The 26,564-nt window shown below is 53.5% G+C and overlaps 1 protein-coding gene across 2 annotated transcripts in view; it reads right to left on the reverse strand.

Annotated features, from left to right (window-relative positions):
* FBLN1 (fibulin 1) overlaps window positions 1-26,564 on the reverse strand; it is a 78,071-nt gene that overhangs the window by 39,998 nt on the left and 11,509 nt on the right. For both annotated transcript variants that reach the window (XM_081250021.1, XM_081250022.1), the window contains exons 2-11: window positions 22,660-22,762; window positions 16,762-16,897; window positions 14,466-14,637; window positions 9,735-9,794; window positions 8,089-8,190; window positions 7,325-7,462; window positions 6,068-6,205; window positions 2,250-2,393; window positions 1,268-1,396; window positions 347-472 (exon numbers count right to left, since the gene is read on the reverse strand). In XM_081250021.1, coding sequence (XP_081106147.1) covers window positions 347-472; window positions 1,268-1,396; window positions 2,250-2,393; window positions 6,068-6,205; window positions 7,325-7,462; window positions 8,089-8,190; window positions 9,735-9,794; window positions 14,466-14,637; window positions 16,762-16,897; window positions 22,660-22,762 — 1,248 coding nt within the window. The remainder of the gene's footprint in view (window positions 1-346; window positions 473-1,267; window positions 1,397-2,249; window positions 2,394-6,067; window positions 6,206-7,324; window positions 7,463-8,088; window positions 8,191-9,734; window positions 9,795-14,465; window positions 14,638-16,761; window positions 16,898-22,659; window positions 22,763-26,564) is intronic.

A 26,564-nucleotide genomic window follows, 5' to 3' on the forward strand; every position in this document is an offset into this window, starting at 1 on the left:
AGGGTCAGGTGAGTAAGCAGTGGGTCAGACGCCCCCAAACCCCACACTCTCAGCCACCTCCCACACGGCTTCTGCAGCCAACTTATCCATCCGTACGTGTGCACAGGTGTTATCACCCCCTCCAGGGCCCAGGAGAAACTGGGGAGGGCAGTCATCTCTGACAAGCAAGCTTTTAGAGGTCGTTCCCCTGCTAATACGTTGTTTGATATGCTCTAGAGCACAAATGTGAGTCGGTCCCATGCAGAGCTGCAGGGAGAGTGGTGGTTTCCCCAGGAGGTGGGCAGCTTGTGGGAAGGGGCACAGATGCAGTCACAGAGCTCCTGACCCTGCCCCGCCCCGCCCTCACCTTCACAGGACCGGCCATCAGAGGAGAGCCGGAAGCCCATGGTGCAGCTGCAGTAGTAGGAGCCAGGCGTGTTCTCGCACTTGTGGCCACACAGGCGCCCGGGGTAGCGCCGGCACTCGTTAATGTCTGCAACAGAGCAGGAGGCGGCTCAGGCAGCGTCCTCCCTGGGCAGTGCTGACCGTGGTGGCAGTTCACGACCTGTGTCCCCCACTTCCCCTGGCCTCCTCTCCAAGAGAAAGAACAGTGACTTGTCCCAAACACACGGCAAGTCAGCAGGGGAGCTGGGACGGCCCCGGCCTGTCTGCCCGCTGGGCAAGCTTCGTGCTCCTTCCATGACGGCATGCCTGGGCACATTCCCACCCGCCAGCCCTCCACCCCAGAGCCCGAGAGAGTGCCCTCCAGGATCTGACAAAGGTGCCGTGGGGCTGGGCGGGGCAGGTGCCAGGCTCCTCTGAGCACCCTGGTTTGGGGATGGCTGGCGTCCATCAGCAGGACCTGTCCTGGCCCCTGGTGTTCGGGCCACCATGCCGTCTTGGGTTCTCACCGCCCTGGGCGAGCACACAGCTCTGGGCCCTGCAGCCCTGCAGGTCAGCAGGAATCTCTGGGAAATCACTAAGACTTTGGGGCATTTGTAGAGCTGGCTGGAGCCTCATAAACACTCAGAGGTCCTGGGGCAAGCAGAGCACCTGTCTTACAGGTAAGGACCGTGGCTCACGCCCAGGAGGGCCTCCCCAGGAGCCAGACTGGCAGCAGCTGAGCTGAAACTAGAACGGGGGTCTCCCGGTCGGGGTCTCTTCTCTGGGACTGCCTGCACTTGGGATTTTCAGAGGCGAGGAGGAGAACACGGTCACTCCAGGGTGCCCCAGGCTGGGTTCTCCTTGATGTCATCTGGCCGGGCCCCCTGCAGGGACACCCACGTACCCACACACGTTCTGCTGATGCCGTCGAAGTAGTAGCCAGCCTTGCACTCGCAGCGGAAACTTCCAGGGGAGTTCACACAGAGATGCCCCGGCCCACAGGGCTCAGCGGGAGGCGAGCACTCGTCCACATCTTGCAAAAGAGAAAGACGTGGTGAAAACCCTTAGTGTGTCGGGGGGCCTGTGCCCTAAGACGACCAGGAAGGAGGGCGAGGAAGGAGTCAACGAAAACGTAATGGGCAAAGTGGCATCGGTTAATTCCTAACCCGATTTCATAGAGCACCTACTATGTGCCAACTCCACACTGGCGAGATAGCTGACCCAGAAGCAGCCTCTACCCTCAGGGGCCCCCTGCTCCTCTGGGCCAGCAGTGACCCTAGTTAAGGCAGGAAGTGCCCAGTGACTGGGGAGAGGCTGAGGAAGTGCCCTGGGCATTACAGGGAGGAGAGACTCCTCTGTGTGGCAGGGATCTGGGCAGGCTGGGCGCACAATACCTTTGCCTGAATCCAAAGGAATGTAGGTGAAGAGGGAAGCATGTAAGAGCAAAAACCACACAGAGAGGAAAGGGCAGGGCTTGTTGCAGGAGCAGTAAGACCTATTTCACCTGGATCATAAAGTGTGTGAGTTTGGGGCCAATTCAGGAGGACTGACTTGTAAGCAGAGGGCATCTGTCCTCTGTCTGCCGCCAATGGGGAGTCATCACCGACGGGGGCTGTGAGCAGGGAGGCGCGAGAGAGCTTTCAGCTCAGGATGAACCGGACAGACTGAAGGGGCAAAGCTGGCGGCAGTGGGTGGGTTGGCATTCTACTGCAATGGTCCAGGCAATAGCCAGCAAAGACCTATGCTTGGAGATCAGCAATGGGATGGACGGACAGGTGCAAACAGCTTCCTTTGGGGATTTGCTCTCTCCTTCCAGGGAAGGGAGATTTGTGCTGGGAGCAGACCAAAAGTCCATTTCAAATAGGTTTTCTTTTTTTAATACCAACCAACACAGCGGGTCCCCTCCTCATTGAGATGGTAGCCACGGCCACAGTTGGGCACATTCTTTTGGCATGTGTAGGAGCCCTCCGTGTTGATGCATGTCTGCCCGACAGGGCATGGGGCACTGATACTCAAACACTCATTGATATCTACAGGGGGAAAGACGGAGACAACAGGGTTAAACCCGGAGGGCTTCCCAAAACCCAACCCCTGGATCTCCAAAGAAAACCCAGTTCCCTCCTCTTTATAAAACGACGAATGCAGTTACGACGATGCCCTCGCCCTGGACCACACAGCAGCCTCCCAACCGGCTCCCAGGTTTCAGCAGCATACCAGACCGTAACGACCCCTCCCTGGTCCATCTTCCTGCCCCTAAACCCGCAACACTTCCATCTTCCACTGCACCGAATCCGAAGCTGCCTGCCCGTGAGTCCCACATGGTGAACTTGGCAATTCAGGTGCCGTCCTGTGTTCACATACTCCACACGGTTAATGAGGGTCTTCCCTGAGCTGAGCAGCGGCTGAGGGGCAGAGGTGGCCGCCCCCTCGGTGCCGGCACGTGTGCTCTGCGCTCCTCCAGTGACCGGCTGGCCCCCGCGCCCCACTCCCCAGCCTCACTCGGCTCCGTCTCCTGCAGCCCACGCTCCAGCCCTAGCCTCCAGCGGCCGCTCAGATCCCACCTCTGTGCCTTTATTCACAGTTCCTCCCTGGGAAGCCAGCGCCCCTGTCTGCCTGGTGAACGTGCCTTTCTTACAGCTTGAGCAAGACCTTCTCCCACATCCCCAGCCCCATTCCGGGCTCCACGGGGCCTGTGTGGACTCGCGCCCCCGGGGAAGGGCTGCTCTAAGCTCTCTGCACGGTGGCTCTCTCCCCGACTGGACACGCCTGTGATGGGGGACCGTGGGGCGTGCATTCCCCATTGATGAACACACGCCCGGCGGGTGTGAACCAGTAAACCAAGAAGGAGAACTGGGTTACACATGTGTTCACTGCTCGCACTCAGATTCAGTGCCAAACCACACAGATCAAACTTCCTACCAGGAGTATTCTCCCCGAAGGACCTAAGGTTTCAAGAATCACTTATAAACATCTAAAGGGGCGCAGAGAAGGGGGTGATGGTAGAGGACCAGCTGTACTTCTCCCCTGGCAGCCAAGCCCCACCCTCTTCGGACAAATGGGCAGTCCGACTCCCTCCCCATCCTGGTGTCGGCCTTTGTCCTGCTGGTCTTGCAGTGCAGCACTTTACAGTTTACAAAAGCTTTCACCTCCAGTACTGCCCTGCAAGTTAGGCAGGATGGGATTATCTGCATTTTATAAACAGGAAACTCCCCGAGCCCAAGGCTGGGACCCACTCAGGTCCAGAATCAGGGTCTCCTGCCTTCCGGCCAGGACGAGGGCCCCTAAACCTGGCGTGGGTGAACCACAACCCGCCAGCCAAATCCCACCCACTGCCTGTTTTTGTAAATTCAGTTCTACCGGAGCACAGCCAGGCCCATTCCTTTGTGTAGTGTCCACGGCTGCTTCCACGTGGCTGTGACAGAGGCCCTACGGTCAACGAGGTTGATAGTTACTCTCTAGCCCTTCTCAGAAAAAGCTTGGCCCTGTGTCAAGAATTAATGCAGCGTTTAGAACTTTTACGGCTGCCAAGCTTTCCCTTTCTGCACTTGGCTTTTGCTTTCTTTTTTGCAAATAAAGATGGACATAACTTTTGAAATAAAAAAGATAATTTTTAAAAAGAAAGACTCCTGAACTTGGTTGTGGCGCTTGATTTGTGAACTAGGCTGTGAACTTGATTGTGGGCACACAAAAGGCGGGACGGCCCCACCCTCCCAGAGTGCTGAGACGAGGGGGCGCCTCTAGGACCTCTGAAGACCCAAGTTCGGGGGGCGGTGCTGGGCTGCGGCCAGTCCTGGGCCCCCGGGGCTCCTGCTCTGGAGCGTCCCCCTGTAGAGCTGCACCCCCGCAATCGGGGGTGGGGGGCGGGTGGGAACCGAGGCTAAGTCGAGACTTGCAAAGGTCCCTTCTTTGTGGAAATCGGGCTGATTTTGCCATGAGTCAGGGTTTCCATCCCCAGCAGATGCCATCCTCCGCGGAGCCCCCTGCAAGTGCGCTGCAAGTCTAGGCAGGCCCCTCCTCTCTCCTGGCCCTGGGAGGGCTGTCAGCCTCCAGCTCATCGGCCTCCTTCTGGGAGCGAGGACAGCCCCCCTGCTGGCAGGAGGCTGGCGAGGGGCCAATGCAGCCAAGCTGAGGCCCCCGCGGCTCAGACGCCTCGCCTCCTCCCCTTGAAAGGGGAGCTTTAGGAACAAAGACTGGGGTTGGCTTCAGACGAGGCCCCTGTCCTAAGGGGTTGATGTTCTATTTGTCTTTAGATATCCTGGGATGGTAATAAAAGCGGGGAAGGACTTTTGAGTCCAAACTGCCATTTCAAATCAAAGATCAATACAGATTTATCTGCAAGAGGGTGAGACAGAAGAAATTCTCGGCCCCTTGCTCGTGGCGTACCAGCCTTTCCAGGGGGGGTGACGGGGCAGCTCCAGGAAGGGTGAGTTCTGACTAGTGGCGCCTGCAGCGCAGAACAAGGGGGACGACTCTCTGACCTCAAAGGGAGGACCCGGAAGCTTCTGCTGAGCAGAGGGCAAGGGCAGCCCGGCAGATCTGGACTCAAACGCCAACAGCATACAGTGACCTGGCCAGATGGCTAGTCTTGGGCGACTGCAGGAGAAAGCAGGGGCCACCTCCTGTCTGCAGAACAGGTCACTATGGCCACTACGCCCGCGCTCGCCCCTGCCCCACGCTGCCTCTGCAACTTAAGCAGTCTCACCCAGACCTCCTCTTTTTACTAAATTCCATGGGATTTGCTTTCATTTCACATTGATCTTCCTCTGATATCAACACAGTATTTTGCCATTTTAACCTTTTTTTTTTTTTGCTGTACGCGGGCCTCTCACTGTTGTGGCCTCTCCCGTTGCAGAGCACAGGCTCCGGACGCACAGGCTCAGCGGCCATGGCTCACAGGCCCAGCCGCTCTGCGGCATGTGGGATCTTCCTGGACCAGGGCACGAACCCGCGTCCCCTGCATCGGCAGGTGGGCTCTCAACCACTGCGCCACCAGGGAAGCCCTTAACCATTTTTAAGTGTACAGGTGAGTGGCATCAAGCACATTCACAATGTCCTGCGACCCTCAGCTCTGTCCAGCCACAGACCTCCTTCATCATCCCAAGCAGAATTCCACCTGTTAAGCCGTAACTCCCACCCCTCTCTCCCAGCCCCTGGCAACCACCATTCTACTCTCTGTCTCTGTGAACTTGACTCCTAACATAGAGTATCTTCTAAAACCATTTTTTAATACACAGGGCACTTCACAACCACCTTGTTTAATCCTTGCCTCAGGTCTACAAGCCAGATATGATGATTATTCCCATTTTATAGAGGAGGAAGTTGAGGCTCCGAGGAAGTAAATGACCTTAGGTCACTTGGTTCAACACCAGGTGTCTCTGACCTCAAAACACAAGCACTTTCATCTAAACCAGAGATCGCTAAACTATAGCCCTGGGGCCAAACCCAGCTGCCGCCTGTGTTTGTAAATAAAGTTTTATTGGGACACAGACCCACCCACTTGTTCACACAGCCATGGCTGCTTTCCAGCTCCAACCGCAGAGCTAAGTAGTTGCAGCGGAGACCACACAACCCACAATGAATAACTTATTATCCAGTCCTTTATAGAAAAAGCTTGCTGACCTCTGTTCTATACACTATGTAGTGCCCCATCACTGGACGGTTCCCCCACCTGGTGGACCCATTAGCCCTGGCGGCAGCATCTTACCAATACAGTTGCCTAGAGCATCTTGTATAAAGCCGCTCTTGCACTGTAGCTTGGGTCTGCAGCGAAAGGATCCCAGAGTATTCTGACAGATAAAATCGGGGAGGCAGTTATGAATACCACTCTCACACTCGTCAATATCTGGTACATCATAAAAAAAGGAAATTGTTAGCAAGAGTCCTGCCAGAAGCATCTTTCAACACTTTAAAATCACAAGAATTTTTTTTTTTTTAATGCTCATTACTCAGACTATAACCCAAAACGTTCCAATAGAGAGGTCACATTCAAAAAGGGCCTTAGCCAAATGGTGCTCATGTTTCTAAAGATTCAAAACTCTGACTTTTTCCCCAAGGTTCTTATGATGCAAATTTTCTGTTATGTAATGAATAAACCAGGCATTTTCCTGGCAATACGTGGTTTGGTTTGATTTGGTTTTCATTTCAGGCATGTTTAGTTTAGATTATAAAGCGATGATGAGCTTAAGTGGCAATAAACACCGTCCCTATAAACTGATTCACTCTGCAGTCCTCGCACTATTCCAAACACTAACAATGGTGATTGTCGTGACTGGACGTGTTGGCTGCCCTTCCCTTGAAGTTCATGGCGTCAAATGTTCAAGAGTGTATGCTCAGCTGGCTGGGCCCCTGGGTTCTCGAGGTCCACACCGCCCAGGGAGTCTGCAGGGGTGGGGAGGACTGAGCTCATCCAAAGGCCCTCATAATTCAAACGACGTTTTTACACAAGTGGTCTTGTCGTTCTGAAGGGCTGGAAACCCTCAGCAGAAAACTATGTTCTAACAGATCCTCATCAAAGGCTTATCTGCCAAATAACATCTATGGTTTGGCGGGGGAAAGCCAGCAGCCAGAAATGTCATGTTTTTTTATGCAGCGGAAGGGAATATGCTTTGAACTTCAAGGAAGCCTGGAATCAGATGGAAGGCAGCTGTTGTGCAAAAAAACAGCTTGGGGGTGGGGGGGACTAGAAAGCACATGTGGGCACCTGAAATTCATCTCTGGTCTTGTTTTTAAATGAGCGTGTTCTAAGCCTTTGCAGAAACCCAAATTCTCCACTGTCATTAACTCAGCATTACGGTAAAGGAGGTAAATCTTCACTAATATCAGGGTTGGCCAGTGCCCCAGGCAGCCAAAGGTGGGGACACAGCACCACGGAGCCCAGACCCCAGGGAGCCCAGTGCCACTTCCCCATCGCATCATATGTACTTCTGGGGGATGAGGTTTTGAGACGCGGAGCTTATCCTACCTTTGCAGTCATTGTCCTCTGTGAGCTCATAGCCAGTCCCACAGCTGCTGTCACGCTGGCAGCGGAAAGAGCCCACTGTATTGATGCAGGATTCTCCAAGCCGGCAGTTTTGGCCGCCCATGATACATTCATTGATATCTAGGAGAGACACAGGTGACGCAGGAGTAACCAGCAAGAACCACCGATCCTCACGCTTTATCAGAAGGAACGTACTAGAAGGCACGATGGGATCGATCCCCCGCATCCACCAAGTTCCCCGGGCGTGTGCGTATTCAGGCCGTGCACCGGAATGGAGCCCTGGGCACTCACCATCAGAGCAAAAACAAAATCAACGGGTTCTCTGCCCTGCTGATCTATTTCAGATCTACCGCTCTTTCTGAGCATCTGCTAAGCAAGCACCAGGCCCTGCACTGGAGTCGTGTGATCCTAGAGAACCCCCTATTTGGGGCTAGCACCTCCCTCCATCTCCCCCATCTCACAGATGAGAGGCCAAGAGAGGCTGAGGGATGTGCCCAGGGCCACTCAGCAGATGCTGGATTCAGAGCCCGGTCAGACCCCAAACCCAACCCCTTTTCACAGCACAGTGTTTACATCCTCCTGGAGGACAGCCGTGGCTGGAAGCCAGGCCCTGCAAACTCCAGGAAATGCTGGAAAGCCGGTCCTGGACTGTTCTTCACCCATGAATGGGGCCCCAAGTTGTGCAAAGCGGGCCCTGCCTGGCTGTCAAGCAGAGGCAGAGGCTCCCAGGGCAGGACGACGTTTACCTTCACAGGAGACGCCGTCCGGGAGCAGCTGGTAGCCCACAAAGCAGGAGCAGACGACCTCCTCCCCCGTGTCTCGGCACTGCTGTTTGCAGGGCCCGCCGCCTGGAGTCAGAGCAAACGTGAGCGGAGGCCAGGTGCACCCCGGAGACCTCCTGGGTTTTTCCAGGTGTTTGGATGGGGTCAGAGAAAGCGCCCTCAGGGTAGGCTGACACAGAAGGGCAGGCTCCCCAGGCTGGAGCCCACTGCAGCCTTCACAGCACCCTCCCTTCCCATGGGAGACCCCCCCCGGGGCTGCGGCTTCAGGTCCCAGCCCTGATCTGACAGATCGGGGGGTGTGCGGGGCCCCGATACCCCATTTCCACCGCCACTGCCTCAGCTCCAGCTGCCCGCTCACCTGGCTCTCTGAGCATCCCTGGTACCACCCTCCAACCAGGCTTCCTGCAGGGCAGCCTGCGGGGCAGCCAGCGTGATGCCCAAAGAGCAAATTCCAGGGACAAAACCTCTGCCGGGCAAAGATTCCAGGAGATAAAATTCTGACTGCTGCCCAGGGCCTGCAGGGCCCTGCCCACTTCTCCAGCCTCTTCCTTTCTCCCCGTACCCCACCCCATGGCCCACCAGTGCCCAGCTGCTGCGGGTCTGCAAGTCCCCGCTCCCACTGCCACAAACCCCCTGCCAATGTCATCTCCCTGGCTAACCCATCCTCAGCCATTGCAAACCAGCTATCCCCTCCCCCAGGGAGAGCCTTGCACGCCCCCCAGAGAGGATTACGAGTCTTTCTGGGGTTCTCTGCCCTCCCTTCTGCCTACCCCCAGGCCTCTGTGCCGAGCGTCACTGTACACCAACCACATCATTTTGTGATTAAACTGGCTCCCTAATGAAGGCCCAACCACAAGGCAAGCCACTGAATGTACTCGGGGAGCAGACATGCGGGAATGTTCCATAAAGAGAAACAAAGTCTTAGCATATGGAAAACAAAGGTGCAAGGCCCTAGTGACTTTTTTTTTTTTTTTGATGTGGACCATTTTTAAAGTCTTTTAAAAAAAAATATATATATATATATATTTATTTATTTGGTTGTGCCGGGTCTTAGTTGTGGCAGGTGGGCTCCTTAGTTGCGGCATGAGAACTCTTAGTTGCGGCATGCATGTGGGATCTAGTTCCCTGACCAGGGATTGAACCCGGGCCCCCTGCCTCACTGGGAGTACGGAGTCTTAACCACTGCGCCACCAGGGAAGTCCCAAGGCCCTACTGACTAAATTTGCAAACACCTCTCTCATGAGACAAATGACTATTACAGATGGTACAGCTGGAGCTCCAGCAGTAAAATGAAGTATCACTCACCCCCGTCCCCTAAAGGGCTCCCAGCCTTGGGGGTCACCGTTCACAGAGTCTGTGGGCTGTGGTGGGAGAGCTTTGCACAGCAGCTCCTCAAGCGGCCCCTTCTCTACAAGCCCACCCTCTCCCTCGCTCGCCCATCAGGCCCCAGCTAGGAGGAGAGGAAGGGAAGGAGCCCGGGAGTGCAGACGACAGGGACTTATAGCTGACGCCCAGCCAAAGGGCTGCGGTCAAGCTCCCAGCGAGATTAGCACTGACTTTCCCTCGGGCTTCATTAACCACCAGCTAGCCCTGGGGAGGGCCAGTCTCACCTCGGCAGCGGTCATTCAGGTAGGGGTCCTCTTGTCCCTCCTCGATCTCAGAGGCCTTAGCTGAGGGGGAAGAGGTAAACACAGGTTTGTCCACACGCAGTGCCCAGGTTAACACAGAGGCGACGTCGAGCATCTTCTCTTCTTGCAAATATCAGGCAGTAATGCCTGTCGGTACATCTTACAAAAAGCTCAGTGTTCATTTTATCCTTTTTAAAAACAGAGTCATACTTATAAATGTAGCTAAATCTCTAAAAGATCTATTATAATAGAAACAGCACTGGCACAAAAGTCTGTCTGTAGTCATCAACTTAATGCTGAGTGTGGTTACATTGTCCACTTTACTCAAATATTTCTGCAAATGCAGTCACGGCCCTACTATAAACTAAGTCACATCTTCCAAACTGAAAACAATGCACCTGGTAAAAGTTTATGGCTACAGGTTGAATTGTGTCCCACCCCCCAAAACCCCAGAAGATGTTGCAGTCCTAACCCCCAGTACCTGGAAATGTGACCTTAGTTTGGAGAAGGGTCATTGCAGACAATCAAGTTAAGATGAGGTCATTAGCGTGGGCCCTAATCCAACGATGAGTGTCCTTACAAAAAGGGGAAATTGGGACTCAGTGACAGATACGCAGAGGAAAAGCGGTGTGAAGAAACAGGGAGAAGACAGCCGTCTACAAGCCAAGGCATACCTGATGCTCCCAGAAGCTGGGAGAGAAGCCTGGAGCAGATGCTCCCAGAGGCCTCAGAAGCAGCCGGCCCTGCCGACACCTTGGTCTTGGACTGCTGGCCTCCAGACTGTGAGACAACACATTTCTGTGGTTTAAGCTCCCCAGTCTGTGGTGCTTTATTACAGCAGCCCCAGGAAATGAATTCACTTATTTTATACACTTTGCCTGCAAAGCTCAATGCAGTGCTGGGCATCAACAGTCACTCACTCAATTCATTCAACAAAGGTGTCTGAGTATCTGCTCTGAGGATCAAGCACTCGGCACAGACAAGGCCCCTCCTCTCAATGATTAAGATTCAACAGGGCAATAGGATAGAGGGGGACCCAGTGGGAGACCTGGGCCCTCATTTTAAAGGGTTGTATTCCATTGGCAATTCTCGTATAGAAGAAATGGATTAGTCCTTTTAACCTGGGTGGGTAGACCCAAGAATTCCTAGAATACTTGAAAAACCAAGTACTCTGCTGATGAGGACCTTCCAAAAGATGGAATGACAGTGATCACGATTCAATCACAATCCAACAGCCATTACATTACAACGCTGGGTGGGAAAGCATAAATCAAAGGTATCCCCAGCACAGCCACACCTACACAAGAGAAGCCAAGAGAGACAGAAAAAAGACTGGAAGGAAACGTGACCTAATGGAAACCATATTTATCTCTGTGTTGACTTCCTCTTCCTTTTACCTTCCCGTGTCTTTTAAAATGCCTACAGTGAGCACATGATACACACACACTGGAAAAGCAGACATCAGTAGAAAGACACATATTAGTAATTCTGCTGTAAGTTTCAGCATAACATAATTTATAGACACTAATTATGCATAAGGCATTATTTTTTAGGGGCTATTAAGATATGGTAAGGGTTCCTAAATAATCCAAAGAACTTTTCAGCTAGGGAGGAACTAAGCCAAAGACCCTTAGGGTGTGAGTCATATCTAGGTTAGGAGGCTGGGAGTACCTTTGCTCAGAATGTTTAATGTGGGTGCAACTAGAGATGATCATACTAAGTGAAGTAGGTCAGACACAGAAAGACAAATACCATATGATATCACTTATATGTGAAATCTAAAATATGACACAATGAACCTATCTATGAAACAGACACAGACTCTCGGACATAGAGAACAGACTTGTGGCTGCCAAGGGGGAGGGAGGTGGGGGAGGGATGGAGTGGGAGGTTGGGGTTAGCAGATGTAAGCTATTACATAGAGAATGAATAAACAACAGGGTCCTACTGTAGAGCACAGGGAACTATATTCAATATCCTGGGATAAACCACAATGGAAAAGAATATGAAAAAGAATGTGTGTGTGTGTGTGTGTGTATGTATGTATAACTGAATCACTTTTCTGTGCAGCAGAAGTTAACACAACATTGTAAATCAACTATACTTCAATTTTTGAAAAAGAAAGAAAAAAAGAATGTTTAATTTGGGGACTCTTCATTCACTTGGTGCATTCCATCCCAGCAAAGCCCAAGTCCCTGCCATGAGCCAGGCACAGGTCAGGGTGTCCAGACCCCATCCTCCAAAGGACTCATGGTAACAAGGCCAGGAGGACTCATGAGAAACTATTTATCACTCAGGTGATGAGGTCATCAAGATTTCCACAGCATTTTTCAGGAGGCAGCAAGCCTGGCAAAGAATGCTAGAAAAGGAATCTTGAACTGAGGCTTCCACAGCCTCAGTCTCCCAATCTGTAGAATGGACATAACCAAGATACACCCTAGCACAGTTCGTCCCAAAGGAACAGAGTTCTTTCCCCCATCTTAGACCAATACTTTGATCACTTGTAATATAGATTATTAAAAAAACTAAGATAAGAAAACAGACATGTAAGTTCCAATTTTATATTTAAACAGACATGTTACTCTATCAAATGCTTATAGAAGTTTCTAAAAGCTTACTCCCAATTTCTGTGCTTATTTTGTTGCAGGCCAGCACTGGTCTGTGGGCCCGCTACGGTAGCACACAGTAGGCCCACAATAAATGTCAGTGGAAGAGGAAGGCAGGTCTGTGTCTGGGTGAGGAGGAAACACAGGGAAGTCCTCATAGAGACACTGAGGAAAGTCTGAGGCAAGAAATGAAGCAGATAAAAGACAAAGGAGAAATAAGACATCTGGAGCAACAGAAACGCTCAGAGATCATTAATGAAACAAGACATAAATCAACAAAAGTCCTCCCTGGAGACACAGGAGAAATTCTCCACCAGTATGAAGAATTTGAGTTTGTTTAAAGTGAAAATGTCATCCATGATTTCAAAAGTCAAGGAACGAGCCAGAATGTGGTTCCAAACCCCCTTTATGACTAAAATATCTGAAATCAGCCCCACGGTGGCCATGGGGCCCTGGACTTGAGAAATCAAAACAAAGAATGAAAGACTGGTCATTTGACCGAGGACCCCAAAGCCACATGAATGGATGGCCTGACTTAGGGACCACTGGTCTGTGAGCTCGCCCTTCCGAGCCCCTTCCTGCCCGTTTCCCATTTTTAACAGAGGGCAGACGGGGCTCAGAGTGAGAAGGCAAAGGTCCCAGTCACGCAGCAAGCTTGGGGCAGAGCAGATGCTTGAAATTTTCCAGGGCTCTTTCCATTATGGCACAGGAAACCATTGCATAAGTGGAAGAGATGATTAGACAACCAAGAAGTTTCCTGAACTATGTAAATGAATCATGAAGCCCCAAGGTTTCAGGATTTATGTGGCTTCAGACAAATGGAGGGTGGAGACTGAACTGGTGGACACACAGCTGGGAGCCCTCTTGAAGCTGCTCTTGGGGTCATTCGCCCCTTTGCTGAATAAATATCTAGTGTTTGAATGCTCACAGCCTGCTATTAATGAGTGTTGCCCCTGCTATTAATGAGTGGAGCCCCCTGCCTCAGCTCCAGATGGAGAGATGGTACTGGCCAGGCATCAGAAGGCCGGCGCTCTCCCTCCTCTGTATGTCAGCCATGTGATCGTTTTTTTTTAATAATTGTGATTTTTTTTTAAGATTTTTTTTTTTTGATGTGGACCATTTTTAAAGTCTCCATCGAATTTGTTACACTATTGCTTCTGTTTTATGTTTTGGTTTTTTGGCCCCGAGGCATGTGGGATCTTAGCTCCCCGACCAGGGATCGAACCTGCACCCCCTGCATTGGAAGGCGAAGTCTTAACCATTGGACCACCAGGGAAGTCCCTTGGCCATGTGATCTTGAGTGCCAGGTCCTCATCTGTGAAACAAGAGCACGGCCAGCCAGCCACGCTGCCCAAGGCAGTTGGAGGGATGGGATGAACTGTGATGGCAAACACTTTATACCCTTCCCCCATTTGATCCCAGCAACCAGAGGAAGTAGGACTCTAATTATCCCCTTTTCACAGATGAGGGAACTGAGGCCTGGATACACCAGTTTGCCCCCCAAATACATGTCAGGACAGGGACATGAACACAGATTTGTCAGATCCCAGATCCCAAGCCCTCAGTTTCACTCCAGGACAGTGACAAATGTGAAACTGCTCTGACAACTAGAACCAGTCTGTGCTGAGTTAAGGCAATGGTAAATGTGCGTGCCCACACTGCCTGTGATGGTGAATTTTATGTGTCAACTTGGTTGGGCCACGGTACCCAGATATTTGGTCCAGCACTAGTCTGGATTTGGCTGTGACGGTATTTTTTAGATGAGTTTGACATTGAAATCAGCAGACTTTGAATAAAGCAGATTGCCCTCCATCATGTGGGTGGGCCTCGTCCAATCAGGTGAAGGCCTTAAGAGAAAAACTGACCTCCCCCAAGTAAGAAGGAACCCTGCTAGCAGACGGCCTTTGGACTCGGGCTGCAACATCAGCTCTCCCCTGGGTCCCTGGCCAGTGGGCCCACCCTGCAGATTTCAGACCTGGCAGCCCTCACAACTGTGTGAACCAGTTTCTTAAAATGTCTCTCTCTCTCTCCAAGTCCTATTGGTTCTGTTTCTCTGGATGACCTTAACTAATTGCACTGCCCAAGAGGGAAGAAAGGGGGGAATTACCTGCTTCTTGAAGGTCCCCAACGTCCCCCGGGGCAAAGTCTGCTGTCTCCTGGCCCTTGACACAGCATGCCCGGAAGACCAGCCCACACTGGTAGCCGACCATGAGGCTGTACTCGCAGCTCTGGCCCTGGGCCTGGGCTGCCCTTCCCAGCAGGCAGCAATGGCAGCACCTCTGCAAACACAGGAGGAGACTCCCGTTGGGGAAGCCAGACACAGGACACAGCGGATCCCCACGGACCTCTCAGCCCCGCCGTGTTAATGCTCCCTGGACGATGATGACATATGTCTGACTTGGGCTGCATCTTCTACATGTTGGCAGGAAACAGCAAAGCAATCCGAGCCCGAAGCCTGCTGCCCCCAAATCTCGCAGGTCCTAATTTTGAAAGGAACCATAAAGGGCCTTATCCCAGCACACGCTCCATGATACCTGACTGCCCCCCAATATCTCTGCCGGCCCAGCTTCCACCTCCAGGAAGAGGGGGTTAGGAGAGGGCCTTCTGGGGCTCACACAAGAGCTCCCTAAGGGTCCATGACTTCTGCGTGGTCTGAGATTTCTCTACCACGCCTGGAAGGATGAATATGCGCCTTGTCTCTTCCCGCACCAAGTGAGGGTGGTTCAAGCAGCAGGAAGGGAACCTCGAGCCTGGTCATCAAGTGAGGAACAGAGTTGCTGCCTGTCACCTGGACCCCAGTGTTTCCAAAAGTCACAGCTGAATCTTAGGGACAACATTAACCCTGGCACATGAAAAGCCCCATTTCAGTCCTTATCATTCTAAGAAAAGCATAAGAGCTTTCCAGAAGGTCCATAGCAGGAGCAGAGGAGGGGTGGCTTTGCTTGAGTTTCGTAGAGGTTGACGGGTCTCCCCCATCCTGCTCATTCTACAGCCTCTGCTGCCGGAAAGAGCAGGAGCCTCAGTTACCTCCTCCACCTTTTAGGTCATGAGTCCCCCTTCCCGGAAACACAGACCATGCACCTGCCACAGCGATGTTTCCACTCCCCTTAGAAAGTTCCATGCCTTTCTCTCAAGTCGGGGGACACTGGCGGAAGTGTCTGCGGGGCAGACAGCGTCTGCAGAGCCCCAACCCTTCCTGGGAGGCAGTCACTGAACACATAAGGTCCTGGCTCCCAGGCCCCCTTGACCAGATCACCCCGCCCTTGCCCCCCCCAGCTCTCTCACACCAGAAGCCTCCTCCCATGAAAGCCCACAAAGGCTGAGGGTGGGCAGAGGGGCTCTGGACCCCCAGTTCCTCTACGTGGAATCTCCCTACACATTCCGACCCGCGTGGAAAGAGAATCCCCAGAAAGGAACCCACACACCCCCTCTCGGGATCCAGACTTCATTCCAATGCTTGCTCCTTGAAATTACTTCATGGCCTTCCTAACTGGGAACGGGGGCATCTTTCTTCCAGGGAATTCATTTTTGTCCCCTGGCACCTCCAACAGAAACCCAGATGACCAGGTTAATTAACTTTCGAAACTTGAGCGCCTTCTGGTCGGGCTGTTTTTCTCCCTCAGTAGGTTGCAAGAGAGGGACAGCCTAGTTTATTTGCAGGCTTCAGACCTGGGAACGCTCTCAGTAACCTTTCCACATCCGTGCAAAGATGCAGGCCTTCCACAGTGACAGAGGTCCTGAGTCACCTGGGCTGGACTTGGAGTCCCAGGATGGATTACGTCCTTCATTCATAGCTGACCTCTGGGCAGGGTTCCATCTGGGCCAGATGGACCACAGTCCCAGCTCTGCCCCACCAGATCCCTCCCTTGCTGGTCCTGAAGGGACCCCTGCTGAGAGGCCACTTTGGAGTGTGGGCCTCTCTGAACCTCAGTTTTCTCTTCTAGGGCAGTTATGGAGGTCATGTGTTATCAGAGGCGTTGGTGGGGGCCCATCCTGAACTCTGACTAGTTCGGGAGAGCAGAGAAGCTGGAGGGCCTCCGGAGTGGGGTGGGGAATGCCTATCTGAATTGAGAAGAGGTTTCAGAAGGCCCTGAGCCCAGATAACCCCTGCTCTGACCTCTGCATTCCTGTTTGAAGCCCCGGGACTGACAGTCTTCAGGGCAAGGCTGGGTCACTCCATCCCTGTTTCCCCGGTGTTGGACAGGGCCCAGGGTGTTGTCCAGGGTTTACTGAATAAACTGGAGGAGGTGGGGAGACTTAAGTGTCCCTCCTCCCACCCTGAGTTGAGCAGAATGAACTGCTCATAAGGAAAGGCATCTGAGGTTGGGGGCGCAGGGAGCAGGGCGCCCCAGGCCTCCTACTGAAGAAGTGGCTGCTGAGCTGGGAGGGGCCCAGGTCCTCACCTTCACGAACATGGCCTCGAGGCTGGTGTTGTCACCATGTGGCACGGTGCAGCCGTCCTGCTCGTTGGCCAGGTTGATGCCCGTGGCACAGTGCAGCTCCTCTAGCTGGCTATGGCAGCACTGCTCCTGGACCATCCTGTGGGCAGAGGGGGGCAGGCTGGCCCAAGGGCTCTGTGGGGCAGGGGGCCCCACCAACTGGTACTCAGAGCCTGGAAGCAGTAGCCCCTCGGGGATGGGAGCTCTGTCATCTTTGGGTGTCCCCCCTTTCCCCATCCCCTCCACTCATCCACAGACACACACACAACGCCTGCATACAGAAGGTGCTCAACAGTGTTTAATTAGAAAGACTGGATGCAGGGTGGTGTCTGGGAGTGGCGTCGAGAGACCCAGTTGTGTGGCCAGAGCCCCAGTTCACCTCTCTGACCTCTGAGCCTCAGCCACAGAAAGTTCCCACCTATTTTAAAAAATGAAAACAGCTGATTGCTGACTCTGGGCCAGACCTTCTGATCCTTTATCAAGTTGAATTCTTCCCAACACTCATCTCCAGTTTCCGGAATCAGAGGAAACAGCTCCAGAGAGGTGGAGTGGCCTGCCCAAGGCCACGGAGTGAGGGATGGTGGCAACGGTGACACTGGGCCGTGGCATCCACGTCTCCCAGCCCCGTTGGGAGCTCCGGGAGGAAGGTCCTCGGAAACCCGAGGACACACGTGCACAAAAGCTTATGTCGACAGAAGGACCATCACCTCCCAGACTTGGCCCCTCAGACACAGCTCCAGGTGGTGAGGGCAGGCAGGTGACGGAGCACGAGGTGTGTGATCACAGGTGTGGCTCCCACCAGACCCCAAATAACTATAGCTCTGGCCAGAGCCAACAAGGGCAGGAGAAGCCACCAGACCTGCATCAGGCGGGAGAAGGAGGGGCCCCGCTGGGCTCCGTGGGCTGCCAGCCAGGCTGCCTCGGCCCCCAGCCAGCCCTCCCCAGCCTCCACCCTATGGTGCCGGAGCTCTGCATCCGGCTTCCCGTGCACCTCTAGAACTGCCCTCAGCCCGGATCCGGGACGGATTTTTCTGCAGAGAGACCTCCCAGATACTGCAGGTTTAGTTCCAGGCAACCACAATAAAGTTAGTCACATGAATATTTTGGTTTCTTGGTGCATATAAAAATTATGTTCACACTGTACTGTAGTCCAGTAAGTGTACAATAGCATTATGTCTAAAAAAGCAATACAGGGCTTCCCTGGTGGCGCAGTGGTTGAGAGTCCGCCTGCCGATGCAGGGGACACGGGTTCGTGCCCCAGTCCGGGAAGATCCCACATGCCGCGGAGTGGCTGGGCCCGTGAGCCATGGCCGCTGAGCCTGCACGTCCGGAGCCTGTGCTCCGCAACGGGAGAGGTCACGACAGTGAGAGGCCCGTGTACCGCAAAATAAATAAATAAATAAGTAAATAAAAATAAAATAAAATAAAAAAGCAATACATACCTTAATAAAAAAAAAAAACCTTCCTTGCTAAAAAATGCTAACCATCATCTGACAACGCGGAGTTGCCACAAACCTTCAATTCGTAGAACAAAACAAAACAAAACAAAACAAACACGCAACCTTTAAAGCACAATAAAATGAGATATGCCTGTACTCTGCTACCACACATCCACTCATGCTCTCAGTGGACTTGCAAATGACAGGCATTTCACTGCACTATCAGGGAGAGCAGGCAGACATGCATCCATGGATCCATTCACTCAAAGATATTTATTGGCTGAACAGAAAACAAGGGGTGTGGAAAAATGGGACCCCTCATGCACCGTGGGTGGGAAGGTAAAATGGTGTAGGATGGCAGGTCCTCCAAAAATTTTAAATAGAATGACCATAGGATCCAGCCATCCCACTTCTGTGCATAAAACCAAAAGAATCGAAAGCAGTGACTCAAACAGATATTTGCACACCCACATTCCCAGCAGCGTGATTCATAATCGCCAGAAGATGGGAGCAACCCAAGTGTCCATCAAGGAATAGATGAGCTAATTGTGGTCTGTACATATGATGGACTTGGATTTGGCCTTAACAAGGAAGGAAGCCTTGACACATGTTACAACATGGATAAACCTTGAGGACAGTAAGCTAAGTGAAATAAGCCAGACACAAAAGGATGAATACTATGATTCCCCTTATATGAGGGACCCAGCGGAGTCAAGTTCATAAAGACGGAAAATAGAAGGGGTGGGCTGGGGGAGGGGGGGTAACCAGGAGGTTTTGTTTCATGGGTACGAGTTTCACCAGGAAGATGAAGAAGTTCTGGAGATGGATGGTGGTGACGGCGATAGAGTGATGTGAATATACTGAACTATACACCTAAACATGGTTACGCTGGTACAATTTGTGTTATGCATATTTTAACGCATTTTTAAAAAAAATGTGGCTATGGCCCTACTGTGTGCCAGGCCTGTACAGAGGCTTCAGGAACGGGGAGATGGATGGCCTGGTGGGGAACCTCAGCCTCCCACACCCAGGGGGCTTCTGGGGCAGCAGTTACTAAGCTCTACCCTGGTGGGGCTGGGCGTCCAGAGAGCTGCGCTCCCCTTGCTGCCTTTCAACTTGGACAAGCATTCACCTGGCTGCCTTGCTCGCCTCCTTCAGGTCCTGGCTCAGACGTCTGTCCCCAGACGGCTCTATTTAAAATTGTAAACCTGCCCTGATCAGGAGACCCTGCCTCCTGTCCCTGGGTTTTCCTTTCCCACGACACCTCATGCCTTCTTACAAACCATAGACTTTACCATCTGTATCTTCCGTCGAAGAGATTTTGCCTATTTTGTTCACTGATTTATCTCCATCTTGTCCAGAATGCCCTCAATACGATTTGTGAAATAAATAAACAAAGGGGTTCAGAGAGTGACTGGTAGACTGAAAAACATCATCTGAGGATCTGCTTTAGGTTTTGGCTCCGTGTGTATCCAGATTCCTCCGAGAGACTCGTGGGCTTAATTCAACCCAAGGTTTGAGGCAAATTTATATTTGGGTCCTAAGGCGTATTGGCCCTCGGTCGAAGCCAGAATGCACGGCAATGCATGAGTTGAGGAAACGACCGCCCCCAGACGTGCCATGTGTTAGAGGCTCAGGCAGAGGCCGAACGTGCCCAGCTGGAGTCCATGTGGGCAGAGAGGGGCTGGCCCTCTGCGGTCCTTGCCAATCCCCTCGTCTGCCAGTGGCACCAAGCCCAGGCCTCTTGGGCCCCACAGAATCCTCACTGCCTTCCTTCCTCAACTCTACCCTGGAGGCTTGGCTTGGGGCTCGCCCACCTGTGTGACCCCATTCTCCTCATCCTGAGCTTAGAAGAGCACTGAGGATCAATAAAGATTTGCCGAATGAATGAGAGCTTAAAACTGGAGATCCTGGCAGAATACCACTTCAAGAGAAGAAAAATGACACCAGAACTACTGAGTTACCAAGTGGCCGGTGGTCTCTGTTTCTTGTATCTTTTAACTATTACTAGTAAGAGGACCCTCTTAAAGCAGATTGGATTTCTGACCTGCTCTCTCCCTTCTCTGCCTTCATTAAAAACGATAACCCAGGGCTTCCCTGGTGGTGCAGTGGTTGAGAGTCCGCCTGCCGATGCAGGGGACACGGGTTCGTGCCCTGGTCCGGGAAGATCCCACATGCCGCGGAGCGGCTGGGCCCGTGAGCCATGGCCGCTGAGCCTGCGTGTCTGGAGCCTGTGCACCGCAATGGGAGAGGCCACAACAGTGAGAGGCCCACGTACCGCAAAAAAAAAAAAAAAAAACCATAACTCTCAAAAAAAAAAAAATGTAGATCATAACACAAATGCCTGCTGCATAGCCAAGAAGGTAGTTTCTCTAGAGTCTGGAGCCCACTGGGGAATCAAGATACCTCCAAAACTCAGTCAATACATTGGTGAGTAGAAGTCAGTAACAAATTCAGTTGTGACTAAAATGCAAATTCACAAGTAGGGCCCAGAGGCCACTGAGTCGCTGACCTCAGTTCCTCCTTCTGTCCGTTGAGGGGTCAGCTGGCTGATGCCTCACTTTGTAAGCCTTTGATTTACAAACAGGGCTCCCCGTTTTGGGTTGAATTGTATCCCTGCCTCTCACAATTCTATGTTGAAGTTCTAACCCCAGGACTTCCGAATGTGACTTATTTGGAGATTGGGTCTTTCATTAAAGAGGTAATTACGGTTAGGGTGGCCCTAGTGCAATCTGCCTGGCAACCTTATAGGATAAGAGATTAGGACACAGACACACAGAGAGGGGAGACCACGTGAGGACATAGGGAGAAGGTGGCATCCCTAGGCCAGGAGAGACGCCTCAGGAGGAACCAGCCCTGTTGAGACCTCGATCTCAGACTTCCGTCCGCCAGGCTGTGAGACAGTAAATGTCTGTGGTTTAAGCCTCCCGGGCAGAGGTATCTGTGCCAGCGGCCCGAGCAGACACATACAGCCCCACAGCCTGGCCTGGTGGTCCCGGCTGCTTCCCTCGCCTCGCTCATTATCACAACCCTGAAAGGAAGCTATCGCTGTCCTCCTTTTACATTTGGGGAAACTGAGGTTCCAAGTCGGCTCAAGTCACACAGCCTGAAAGCCGGCCCAGGTGGGTCCCCGGGGCCTGGCTGCCTCTCAGAGCCCAGTCTGCAAACAGAATGCTTGGCGCTCACCACCCAGCTTCGCTCCGCAACTGCCAGCCACCCTCTGACGTTTCTAGCTCGAAGCCACGCTCGGGTGCCAAGATCCCCACTCTCACTCGTCAGACGTGCCATAAATCCTAACGGCGTGGTAAATCCGAATGGCGTGGTCTCCCAGTCAATTCAAACAATCCGAGTGCCCTGTCTTCTCTTCCTTTGTTTGGTCTATAATGCTTTCGACTTTTCAAGAATTTCCTAAATCGAGATTTACATCCTCCGTCACTGCTGGCAGGCAGCAGTCTCTGCTCGATGCCAACACAAATGCAAAACTCCAGAGTGAGGCAGACAAGCCTCCCCTGCACATTCCTTCCATGGCAGCTCTCCACCTAGCATCCCACAGCTCCAAGCGTCAAAGCAGCTTAGACTCGGATTAGAGGCAGAGAAAATGAACGGATGTCAAGTGATGGAATGCATTCCTACCCTCGCCTCCCCCCCCCAACCTCTGCTCCCCAGGCAAGCAGATCTGGGTTCAAGTCCTAACGCCATCACCTACCAGCTGTGCGTACTGGGGAAAGCTCAGTTTCCTCATCTGTAAAATGGGATCAGTAACAGGGTGAAATGAGACGAAGGGCATCAAACGCCCAGCACAAAGTCGGTGCTTCATAAAGGCTTGCTATTATTTTGACGGTGATGATCAACATTACATATCTTTATCATCTATTCTAAGCTTACATTCTCCCAAAACTTTGAGGGAGCTTGAGTCAATTTAGGAAGAGAGGAATAAAAATAGTTGATCCAGATGCTGGCTACTGTATAAAGTAGACAATGGTCTGGCAGAACTTTTGCTCTGGGACTCGCTCGTCTGTGTTTTCGGGGTCTGAAGGCAGCCCATGCTTTTGTCTGCAAAGCACTTCCAGTCACACGATCTCATCTGCCGCCCCCAACACCCACCCCCTTTCTGGGCGACTTGGCCACACTGCCCAGGTGTGGCAGCGAGGGCTACAAACCTACATCCTCTTGCTTGCAGCCTGGTGAAATGACGGGAGGCCCCGGCAATGCCAGGGTGGCACGGGAAGGGTAAGCGGAGTCCCGTACAAGGCCCGTGGGAGCACAGAGGAGGGACGTGGGGGTCACCAGCCCCCCACACCTCCCACAGCCTGGCCCTGGGGGCCCAGCCTCTCCCGGGGGCCTGGCACCCACTATCCCTTCCTCCCCTGCTTTTGTCTAGAAGAACACTATTACGGTAGCACAGCGGCACTGGCAAACGTACCTGCATTCCTTGGATTCCGAGGCGTACGGCAGTGAGCAGTCCCTGTGCTGAGTGGCCATTCGATGTCCGTCTGCACAGCAAGCCTCCATGGGGACGTCTGCGCCTGCCGTGCAGGGAAGAGAACGGGGTGACTGGCGACAGGTGACTCACCTCGGGCCCCGCCCAAGGTCCCCTTAGACGGTCGGCCTCCCTCAGGTGGCCGAGAGCGCCCCCTCCCGGCCACACCACCTGGACACCCCTTTCTTAGGTCTTCTCTACAGCATCAGGACGGGGCCGAAAGGGCCACGGCACATCCGGTCCTTCAGTCACTCGACAAACGTGTACTGAAAACTCCGCTGAGTCATGGGCTGGGAGCACACACTCTGCTCCTCCTAGAAAGGCCTGAAACCTTAACTACTACCTTCCAAATCCAATTCTGACGGGGCTGCAGCTCAGCACCGGGATCCCTGTTCCAGCCAGATGCCGGAAACTGGGACAGGGACCTGCCCAGACGGGGTCCCTGCCTTCACAGTCCAGAGGGAAGAAAGACAGGTGTTACTGACCAAGGCACGGCCGAGCTGCCGTCCAGCCTGGCGGGTGGGTATCCAGGACGTGGCTGACCACACTCCTATGGGGTCACAGATGGTTTGTATCACTAACAATGAACAGTGCAGAACTGGGGAGGCCTAGAGGTGTCCCCCAAACTGGGACAACCAAGGAAGGCGTCGCTCGAGAGTGGGGAGCGAACACCAGGGAAGAAGTACAGCATGAGCGGAGCACAGAGGAGGGAACAGTGATGCGGGGCCTCGAATGCAACCAGCCAGCTCTGCAGAGAAGCAAAGCGCCAGCGTTTCCGGGACCCACTCTGTGTTCTCACTTCATCGTTGTAGCCACTTGCCAGGAGAGCATCAGTCCTCACTGTACGGGTCGGGAAACTGAGGCCGGTGATGGTCTCTGCCCTTGATTTGTTACAAGGTTGCCTCTTTGCTCACAAAAAGTAAAGATGGAAGGCTCAGGTGGGTCCAGCAGCTGGGGCACCCACGCCCTCCAGCGCCCAGTCCGGCACTCAGCCCCACCCAGGCTGCTGCCCCGCTGGGCCCCTCAGCTCACAGGAAGGAGGGGACCCCACCATTCCCCAAGGGAGGAGCAGCTGGGTACCGAGGCGCCCCCAGCGTCAGTTCCACCTGCAGCCAGGAGGGGGCTGTTGTTAGTGGCAACAGCCTCTGCTGCCGGGCAGAAGGTCACCTCTCGGCAGGACATTTCAAAAACGGGAATGAAGACGCAGACCTACTTGAGAATGGACTTGAGGATATGGGGAGGGGGAAGGGTGGGCTGTGACAAGGCGAAAGAGAGGCATGGACGTGTATACACTACCAAACGTAAGGTAGATAGATAGTGGGAAGCAGCCGCAGAGCACAGGGAGATCAGCTCGGTGCTTTGTGACCGCCTGGAGGGGTGGGATGGGGAGGGTGGGAGGGAGGGAGATGCATGAGGGAAGGGATGTGGGAACAGATGTATATGTATGACTGATTCACTTTGTTATAAAGCAGAAACTAATTAAAAAAATGAATAAATAAACTTAAAAAAAAATGGAAAAAAAAAAAAAAAAAAATTGGGCTCTAAGAAACGCCACAGTTTCTCACGGCTGGCCTTCCCGCGCCCCACGGGGTAAATCCCGCCGGGCTTGGCAGCGAAAGTTTCCTGGCACCAAGGGCCTTGGGTGTTCTGTTTGAGCTCATGATTCTTCCAAGGCCTGGCCCTTGGGGTGGCCCCAAAAGAGAGGGTCACTCCAGGGCTCAGCAAGAGGCCAATGTGTCCAGAAACACCGGCTGTGACGGCTTGCCCGCTGCCACCTCGAGAGCCTCTGCCGACAAACTGCACCTGGAACACAGTGCCCTTGAGCTCTGGGTTCACCTCCAGGGAGACCCTGATGGGCGTGGTCCGAGGCTGGGCCGGGCATTTCTTTTTCTTTTTTTTTTTAAAGCAGAGGTCTTCTTAGAATCCCATATGGTTTAAAGTTATTTATTTATTTATTTATTTATGGCTGTGCTGGGTCTTCGTTTCTGTGTGGGGGCTTTCTCTAGTTGCGGCAAGCGGGGGCCACTCTTCATCGCGGTGCGCAGGCCTTTCACTATCACGGCCTCTCTTGTTGCGGAGCACAGGCTCCAGATGCGCAGGCTCAGTAGTTGTGGCTCACGGGCCTAGTTGCTCCGCGGCATGTGGGATCTTCCCAGACCAGGGCTCGAACCCGTGTCCCCTGCATCGGCAGGCAGATTCTCAACCACTGTGCCACCAGGGAAGCCCCAGGCATTTCTTGAACCAGGAGGAGGAAGGGCCTTGCCAGGTCCCCCGACGATGACAGCCTCAGCCCCACCTGCAGCCGGGGGAGCTCGGAGCGGAAGATGCGCTGCCGCACCCTCGCTCTCTCGGGTTCCCCCAGGCTGGCAATAAGTGTGACAGTCCACCCCAGGGCAACGTCTGCCGGTCCACTGCCCACCGGCCGCTCGGCCCATCCCGACCTCAGCTGTCCCCCTCCACACTTTCCGACGATGCCATCTGGTGAACGTGGGGGGCACCGTGGGCTGGGGCTCAGATGTAATTGGCATCACCGGCTTCCCAGCACCAAACAGCGAGGTCCCTCATGAGGGAGAGCCTCTTGGTTACCGGGGTGACCTCCAGGGGTCCCACTCATTCATTCGTTCCTTCCTTCATTCTTGCTCCAATTGATTCTAAGGGAAGCATTCACAAAACGCAGGACCTGACCTGTCACAGATAAAACATGGCCTGTGGTTCACCCCCAAGACGACTGTGACCCAGCCACATGGCCTGGCAGAGGCCGATGTCCCCTGTGCTGTACCCCTTCACCCCAATCCCAGCCGGGCCCGCCTAGCTCTCCCGCCCACAGTCTCACCCCTCGTGGCTCTCACAGCCCCTCCGGCCCCGGCCCAACCCCCATCCAGTCTCCCCCCTGCCCCTGCAGCCCGCCTGCCCCCCAGCCCGGCCTGGAGCAAACTCACAATTGACAACATCTGTCTGCCTCGCCCTCCCACCCATGCAGAGCTAGGCCTCCGTCTCCTGCTCAGCCCTCAGCCCACAGCCAGCCCTCAGCAGCTACAGGGGTGAGTAGGAGTGTCAGCTTCGGAGCCGAACAGGCGTGGGCTCCAATCCCAGCTCCGGCGCCTTCTTGCTCTGTGACCCTCGGCAGGACACTTCACGCCTCTAAGCCACAGCTTCCTGGATGGCAAAACGGGCCTCACAGTACCTTCTGAAGGTGGCTGAGGAGATGGAAAAAGCTTATAAAGTGCCGAGCACACAGGGAGCCCCAGTAAACAGTGGCTGGATTACACGTGGAAGGAACAAAGGGAATTTGCTTGCCGTTGCCCATGAAGAATGGGGGAACCGGGCTTCCCTGGTGACACAGTGGTTGAGAGTCCGTCTGCCAATGCAGGGGACACGGGTTCATGCCCCGGTCCGGGAAGATCCCACATGCTGTGGAGCGGCTGGGCCCGTGAGCCATGGCCGCTGAGCCTGCGCGTCTGGAGCCTGTGCTCCGCAACGGGAGAGACCACAGCAGTGAGAGGCCCGCGTACCGCAAGAAAAAAAAAAAAAAGAATGGGGTAACCAAGGCCCCATCTCGGGGTGCAGAATGGCTCAGGGATGAGTGGCGGCCCCTCGGCCTCCCTCAACTCTGAGAAAGGCAAGCACAGGTGAAGCTCAGACTCCTGGAGCTGGCTCAGCAGCACGAGAACTTTGTGCCCAAGCTGTAGAAACGTTTGGAAATGATTCCCACTGGGGAGCCTTGAGCACTTGGAACCTGATTCTCAGAAGGACAATGAAATGTGACATCTTTCACTCAATCCAGAAACATGGAACATCCCCGGAATGCCCCAAGCAGCCATAAAGCTGGAGCTCCCAGCGGCCGGGGT

Source organism: Mesoplodon bidens, assembly GCF_964165515.1.
Source record: "Mesoplodon bidens genome assembly, chromosome: 11".
NCBI lineage: Eukaryota > Metazoa > Chordata > Mammalia > Artiodactyla > Ziphiidae > Mesoplodon > Mesoplodon bidens.